The following is a 7817-nucleotide window of genomic DNA, read 5'->3' as shown; positions in this document are numbered from 1 at the left end:
CCTCTCTTCCCGCGCCGGCCCCGCCTCTCTTCCCGCGCCGGCCCCGCCTCTCTTCCTGCTCCGGCCCCGCCTCTCCTCCTGCGCCGGCCCCTCCTCTCTTCCCGCCCCTTCCCCTCCTCTCTTCCCGCGCCGGCCCCGCCTCTCTTCCCGCGCCGGCCCCGCCTCTCTTCCTGCTCCGGCCCCGCCTCTCCTCCTGCGCCGGCCCCTCCTCTCTTCCCGCGCCGGCCCCGCCTCTCTCCCTGCTCCGGCCCCGCCTCTCCCTGCGCCGGCCCCGCCTCTCTTCCTGCTCCCCTCCAGGTGGTGCCTCCCAAGGCCGTCAGCCCCGGCTCCTCTCACCATGGATGGCACCCCCAACAGCCGACCCAGGAGCCCCCCGGCGCCCCATCGCTCGGCTACGCTCACCCCCACGTCAGGCCTCCTTAGGGGCCGGGCGAGCCCCCTGCTCAGACCTCGGGCCTCCCTTCCGCCTGCTGGGCGCCTGCTCCTGGGCTCCAGCCGCTCACGGCGCAGCCAGACCCCGCCCCGCCGCCCTGTCACGGGCAGGGTGGCTTCCTCTTCCCTCCCACAGGGGGCGCTCCTGCTGAGCGGAAGTGAGACCCTCGCGCTCAGCGCCCCGCCCGGAAGCCGTAGGTCCAACAGCCGGCGGGGCGCGCCTGCAGGAGGGCCAGGCCCTCGGAGCCCTGTGCCGCCGCGGCCCCTCGGCTGTGCCTCTCGCTGCCCGTCCCCTTGGGGCCTCGACCCCACAGACACCCATCGCCCTCAGCCTGACCTCTGGTGGCCTCTGCCTCCCGCCGCCCCCTGCGTGACCCCGGCAGGGGCCCCGTCACGGCCTCCTGGCCTGTGTGGGTGGGTGGCCGAGCCTCGGGGACACCAGGTGGCTTGCCGCGCTCCCGGCCACCTGCAGAGACCGCCTAACAGATCGGCCGCGGCTCTGGGCGGCACCCCCGGGCCCGGGTGCCAGTCCTAACTCTGCCTCGGGCCCCGCCCTTGCACATGACCTTGGCCTCTCTGCCCCGCCCCCAGCCCCCCCGAGTGTGGGTGACAGTAAGCCCTCCCGCGGCCTCCGTCCGTGAGCGTGTTCCCAGCGCAGCTCAGTAGCGTGGCCTGTCCCTTGTGCCCGTGCTGCCCCGGCCGTGAGCACCCTGCTGACTCCTCTCCCCGGGGTGACAGGTTTTCCCCGGGATCTTCCTTCCCGTGGTCCCCACAGGGCAGCCGTCCTCCTCCGAGCCAGGGGGACGCCTCTGTGCTCCTGCCCCCGCTCTTCACCCTCATGTCCTCATTCCCCGCCCTTCCCCTCTGCCGGCCCTTCCCCGCTCCCCCCCAACTCGGGACCTAAACGCACTTCTCGTGAGTGTGGACTTTGTACACAGCCACCCGTCAGCACTGAGCCCCCACCTGGTCCTCCCTGTCTCTGCCCCTCGTGTGTCTGCCCTTCCGCCCCCACCCCGGGACGCTGCCCCCGAGGCCACACGCCTGCCCGCCCGCTGTGCGTTCTGTCCCGAAGCTTGGCCTCCACCGCCTTCCCCGCCCCTGCTCTGCACACGCACGGCCGCCTCCTCCTCCTCCGTGTGACTTAACACTGCAGGCGCTTGTCCCTCCGTGACCGACAGGCCGGCCTCGCCCTGCCCGGCGTAAGCGCTTTCTGCGGAGCGGAGCTGGACCCCCAGGTCATGGGGCGGAGTCCTCACGAGCCGGATTTGTGTCCTTATAAGGGGTCTCCAGAGAGCTCCCCTGGCCCTTCCACCACGTGAGGACACAGCTCTCTGAACCAGGAAGCCGCCTTCCCGGGNGCTCTGCCCCCGCCCTCCTGCGCCTCCCCCTCCCCGGCCTCCCCCTGCCTCCTCAGCCTCCCACCCCGCCAGCACTGCAGCTGAGGTCGGGGACAGCCAGCCAGGCCCTGACTCCGACATGACCTCCAGATGAGACCCCCGCTGACGGCCCCCCAAGTCCCTCTCCCAGAAGGCTGCACTCCGGTGCCAGCACCCCTGCCTGGATGCCGTCGCAGCGACCCGTCGGCCCTGCACTGCCGATATTACGCAGCCATCCCCCAGCTGGGCCGCGGGCCATGGAAGGCTGCTCCGGCCTGGGGCCCAGCACCCGGCACGCAGGCCCCGGCGCGGCTCAGGGGTGCTTTTCCAGCAGAAAGCCGGGGAGGGGCCTCCGTTCTCGGGGAAGGAAGCGGTACCCCCGGATGACTCTCCTCTTTTGCCTCATGGGTCTGAACAGATGCTCAGAGAAGGTACCTCAAGTGCCCGGTAAGAACCCGGAGCACCTTGTTCCTCCTCCGTGCCTCCCGCTTCCCCCTGCCTGGCACGTGGTCTCCCCAGGTGGCCCCGGCTGGGGGGGTCCTCCGCCCACCACGTGTCCCCACGGCTGGGCCACGTGGGAGACCCCAGGGCGCTCACCGTTGTTCTGCGTCTGCCAGACGGCGTCGGACACGCCCCAGAGGCCAGGGAATACGAAGAACACGGCCAGCTGGTGGGGGTGAGGCCTCCACAGCAGGAGGGCGATTATGCAGGACAGCTGTGTCACCGCGCCTGTGGGTGCAGAGGGGAGGTGAGCGCCGCCGAGCCGCCAGGGACTCCGTGTGCTTCGCTGTGAAAACGTTCCCTGGAAATACCCCAGCCCGGTCCGCAGGTGGCCTGGGATGGTGCCGGCTGGCCCGTGGCGCCCTCCACAGGCTAACGGCACCCATTCCAGAAACTGCTGTCGCGTCAAAGAGCAGCTGCATCTGCGCTGGCTGTGTGGCCCGCGGCGGGTTACCACACTTCTCTGTTCCTGCCTTTCCTCATCTGGAGCCTGTGCTGGGTCCCACCACAGGGCGAGTGCAGGCATGAGCAAGGGCACCCGTGCCGGCCCCTCGGCCCTGGTGGGCGCTCACGACCCTTCTGTTCTCCCCTCCCGCTGCACCCGCTCCCCACACACCGGAGCCCCTGCCGGGGCGGCCGGGTGACTTTTGTCAACACCCTTATTTCTCGTTATTTGCAGCATCTCATCTCTGTTTCCTCTCTCTTCCCTTCCCAAGAGAGACAGAGGCTGATGCGTCGTTGCCCACGGCAGGACGGGTCGCCTCCCTCAGGAAGCCGCCCTGTGGTGCCCGCACCTCGCTGAGCCAACACGCCCCCGTTCCGCCGCCTGCATCGGCAAGCGTGTCCACCTACCCAGCGCGTAGAGGGCGGCTCTGCCCGTGTACTGGGAGATCCTTCCGTACAGCACCGAGCACAGCGAGTTGATGGCCGAGAAGCAGATCATCACGTAACCGACGAACTGGATCCCCAGGGCGCAGGTGGTGTAGGACTGCGGGACGAAGCACAGGGGCGCTAGCGGGCGGCGAGGTCTGGCGGCTCCGGATCGGGGCCACGCGGGCCGCCTGGAGCCTGTCCCGGCCTCCTGGCGCCCGCGGAGGGGAGCGAGCTCAGCCGGGTGGGAACCGACGAGGGCGGCCGTCTGCCCAGGACGCTCCCCGCGCGTCCTTGGCCTCATGTTGTGCTTCTGATGAATTACGGAGGCGCTAATGTGAGCTACTGCTCGTGGATTCGGTCATTTCCTACTCTGCACACGCGGCTGAAGGAAGGTGTGGGGAACTGGCAGAGGCCCGGGCATTGCTGGGGCAGCGAAGCGCCCCTGCGTGATACCCCGGGGCCGGGTGCGTGTCCTCCCGCGGCCGTCCAACCCCACAGCGTGCACGGCGCCAAGACGGCCCTGACCCGGGTGGTGATGCCGGCTCTGGTGCGGGACGTGGATAATAGGGAGGCTGCGTGTGATCAGCGGCAAGGCCCGTGGGAGGGGCCCTGACCAAATGCCAAGGGACTGTGCTGTCATCTCTGGCTTTACTCTTCGGAACCCCACGACGCGCCAGTCAGGGCCGTGCAGGAGCGGGCGCCAGAGGGGATGCAGGCCTGCACACCCTGCACGGCGCACGTGCGTCCTGAACGATACTGCGGCTTACTTGGATTTCGGATCTAACCTGGAAGGGGGCTTGTGGCAGGCATGAAGTACGAGAAGGTTCCGGACAAGTAGGAGCAACCCTCAGGGGCCAGCCTCAGGGACAGGCGCCCCAGCCCCCACCCAGCCCTTTCTGGAAAACGGTGCCTCTGTTGTTAGAGGCCGCCTTTCCCTGGCACCGGGAGGTTCCTCAGGGCCGGACCCGTCGTGGGCAGGGAGCAGGGGGCGACAGCTTGGCGAGAGGGCCGGCTGGTGGCCGCGCCCTCCCGCCTGCCCGCCCCAGGGCACAGGGGTCCCTCTGAGGGCCTGTCCCCGGGAGGCCCTCCCTGTGCACACGGGGGCAGGCAGAGCCTGGGCCAGGCAGGCATCTAGGGCAGGACGGGGCCCGAGAGCCACATCCATTTCCGGATTGAAATGCATTTGAAAGGCGGCCTGGGGAGGAATTCCAGTGTTATTCGTGGATGTTACATTTTCCCGTATGTTTTACTCTGCGACAAGGACATAGTGTGCGGTGCAGCCAGCGTAGCACAGGTGCTCTGTGAGGGCCTTTCACCCCGAAGACAATCTCCAGTGAGGCGTGGCCCCTCGAGGTCAGGCCCAGCCCCAGGAGGAGGGGGTGACCTGGGCCATAGACACCGCTCTGCTCAGGCCGGAGGGACCTGGCCCGCCCGCAGGAGCCCCGGCCCCCACCCGGCCCCGGGCAGGTGCACGGCGCGCCGGCGCACGTACCCTGGTGTAGTCTCCAGCCAGGAAGGCCTGCTCGAACCCGCTGTACATGGGCAGGAGCAGCAGCAGACGCAGCCGTTTATCTCGAAGGAGCCGGAAGGTCGACAGCAGCGTGGACCAGAAAGGCAGCTTCTTGCCTCCTTTGCTTTGCTGCTGAGCATCTTTGATGGGTTCCAGAAACACGGCGATGAGCAGCAAGGCCAGGACGCCGCTCCCTGGAGGGAAGACAGAGGGCGAGAGCCCCGGGGGTCCAGGCGCTGCTGGCCACCCAGCACCCATCTGCCCCCTTGTCTCCTTTGGGGCATCGATTTGGGGCCAGCAACACAAAACCGGGGAGACCTCCATGCTCTCAGTGCNCCAAGGTGATTTCCTCAACAGCCGGTCTCCCTTCTCAGGATGATGAGTCGCGGACATTCGCATTTGCTAAGTTTTACGTCTGTTCCAGCCTCTTTCCCTGGAAGCCCTGGGGGAGGGGGCGCACTGGGCGCACACGGATGGCACCCCCTGAATGCAACGGGCCCTGAGGCGCCGCTGCAGGCGGGGTGCTGTGCTCGGGGCGGTGTGTGCGCTGGGGTCCCGGCCGAGGGAGCACGTGGGGGGGTGCCCCCGTTTGTGGTGGGTGCGAGTGCCCTAACTGCAAACTAATTTTGTTCAAGACAACCATTCATCTCGCCCGCGGGGGCGACCCTGTGCCTTCACGGTGCCCCAGGGGGTGACGGGATCTCTGTGTGCGCCACGCACCCACTGCGTTATCTGGATCGAGGGCTAGGGCTCGTGACCTCCTTCCTTGCTGGTGTGGTGGCGCCCGTGTCCCTGTCCCGGTTTGCTCCTCCCTGGCCACGCTAAGTACACACAGGGCTCTGGGAGCCACGGATGGACCCAGGTGGACTCAGGAGCCGTGAACCTTTTTCCGTGTCTCTGAGGGGCAGTCAGAGGTTTCCAGCCTAATGGCTGAGACCCGGAGGCTTCTGAAGGTGACCTGAATTACTGTTTCTCCGTACCCGGTCTCAGTGGCCTTAGGCGATGCCGTGTCCGCCTGCCGCGGGGCGCTGGCCCGGTGCTGGGGGAGCGCCAGGCTCACGACCCGCCCTCCGCCGCGGTGTCTGCGGAGGTGACGTCCCCGCCCATGTCGGAGGTGCTGGTCTACTTCTAAGCCTGATTTCTGTCGTTCAGCCGCTTGCCCCCAGGCTAGACACAATCCTCTCTCCCCAGGTCGGGGTAGCTCCGCATTTTCATGACACGTTATTCAACACACGGGCATGGAAGTCTGCGGGCCCACCATGCGCAGTCACTACCTGTTCCCTCGAGACCTGGTGGGTGCCACCAAACCGTCAGAGCCGCATCAGGGGCCCCCCGGGCACCTCAGTGGTCAAGCAGCTTCCAGAGCGGCCTGCCCACAGGGCACACAGGTGTGTGACCACGTGGAGAAGGTGCGTCATCAGGTCCCCCTGACTGGGGACCAAGGCCTCCCCCGTGGGCGGGCAGGCAAAGCCGTCAGGACACATGACTCCCAGGAGAAGAGCCACGTGGCAGCCCTGCAGGGTGGGTCATGGTACAGAGGCCACGTGTTTACCAGGAAAAACCGCACTCTGTCCAGGGCTCCCGTGGCCCAGAACCTTCCTAAGGGGCATGAACGTGCCCGTGCCACACACTTAATACACTAAAGAGAATGGCCTCACGAGAAACTTCATCATGAGGACAGAGCTCGGAGATCGCGGGAAAACGCTTCGGGAGGTGGAATCCTCTTTCCTTTAGTCCGTTTTTTTTTGTTTTGTTTTGTATGGGTTTTTTTTTTTTGTTTCATCTCTATGGTAACAGGGCCTCGCTCACAAGAAGGAAACCCGCACGGCAGCCAGGATCCAAATAAGAGACCATTTCTTCGTGTGACACAGACACAGGGTCTGTTTTACATAACCATCGGCACTGCCCCTCCCCCGGCCCCTGGGCTCCGTGAGCGCGAGTTCTGGGTGCCGTGCGTGGGGCCGGGGGCAGCGGCCGGAGATGTGCGGCAGGGGACGGAAGGCGGGTTCTCACAGGGGAAGGCGTGCGGAGGCCCAGGGGCCGAGGACAGGAACCTCACACAGGGGCTGAGGGTGCAGAAAACACATTTTCCGCGGCCTGTGCTGTTCCTTGGGACCAGGGCGACTGGGTCCGCAGGCCAGCTCCTGCTCGTGGCTGCTTTTGTAAATAAAGTTTTATTAGAACCAAGCTCGCTCTGCATTTATATGTTACCTGTGGCTTCTTTTCCAAAACATCACTGAATAGTTACCGCGGAAACCACTCTGTCCTCAAGCCTAAAATATTTACTGTCGGGCCCGTGGGGAAAGTGGGAGCGCGCTGTTTTGCAGACCAGGGGTGGGGCGAGCCCGCGGTTTGTCAGGGACGGGGCCGGGCTGCCCGCTGCCCACGGCTCCGCTCTCCACGCCCACCCCTTCTCAAACCTCTCTGGTCTGGCCCTCACACCTCTCCGTGGCTCTGTCGGGGGGCAGCAAGGGCCCCCTGGGGCCCGACCTCATCCGGAGCCTCCATCTCAGCCGCACCCCCGCTGCTGCTGTGACTGGGGTGTCCCCGATACCTCTGGATTTGTCTCCAGAGCCTCCCGCCCTCGGCCAGGCCTGCGGTCCGGGCTCATCCTCTTCTTCCTCACCTAGCCTTTCTCTTCGTCCCCGAGAATCTCATCCGACCTGCGATGGCACTTCAGCCGTCCCCCAGAGACGCTCCCACAGACACCCGGTACCGCGTCCCCGGGGGAGCCCTGCGCCCGGGCCGCGAACTGCCGAGGGGGCCCGCGCCCACCGTCCGGCCAGGCTGGATGCCTCCCGAACGGAATTCTTCCTTAGATTCCGGGGTTGTCCGGCCTGTCCTTTCCTCAGCCCACGTCTGGTCTGTAGATGAGACTCCAGTTTTTGTTGTAAGCTCTCGCTGCCCTTTACTCTTCATTCCGCCGATGGTGGGACTCGCCCCTGGGCTGGCTTCTCTGCCCACGGGTTTTCCGTATTTCCAAATTACGCTCATGCTGGAGTCCGTCCAGGAAAGGAGTCTGCACCTGCCCAGACTCCGGCGCAGCATCAAGGCTTCTCATGGAGCTCACGGCCGGCCCCGCCCACCACGTCTGGCTCCCCTGTCCCCTCGGTGCAGTGGCCTCC

General features: G+C 66.4%; 1 protein-coding gene and 1 long non-coding RNA gene across 4 annotated transcripts in view; one reads left to right on the top strand and one right to left on the bottom strand.

The window, feature by feature from the left end:
- The window catches only part of UNC93A (unc-93 homolog A), a 36703-nt gene that overhangs the window by 8421 nt on the left and 20465 nt on the right, over positions 1-7817 (bottom strand). For both annotated transcript variants that reach the window (XM_077757368.1, XM_077757369.1), the window contains exons 6-8: positions 4675-4886; positions 3162-3297; positions 2406-2537 (exon numbers count right to left, since the gene is read on the bottom strand). In XM_077757368.1, coding sequence (XP_077613494.1) covers positions 2406-2537; positions 3162-3297; positions 4675-4886 — 480 coding nt within the window. The remainder of the gene's footprint in view (positions 1-2405; positions 2538-3161; positions 3298-4674; positions 4887-7817) is intronic.
- On the top strand, positions 1851-3472 carry LOC144226091 (uncharacterized). Of its 2 annotated transcripts, none has more exons than XR_013333530.1 (3): positions 1851-2255; positions 2426-2556; positions 3026-3472. It is a non-coding gene; the product is annotated as an uncharacterized LOC144226091 (long non-coding RNA). The 2 variants fall into 2 exon arrangements; XR_013333531.1 differs by lacking the exon at positions 3026-3472 and adding an exon at positions 2701-2825.

Source organism: Crocuta crocuta, unplaced genomic scaffold (assembly GCF_008692635.1).
Source record: "Crocuta crocuta isolate KB4526 unplaced genomic scaffold, BGI_CrCroc_1.0 scaffold506, whole genome shotgun sequence".
Classification (NCBI taxonomy): domain Eukaryota; kingdom Metazoa; phylum Chordata; class Mammalia; order Carnivora; family Hyaenidae; genus Crocuta; species Crocuta crocuta.
Note: the sequence above shows the minus strand (reverse complement) of the source record. Positions and strands in the feature narration are given on the sequence as shown.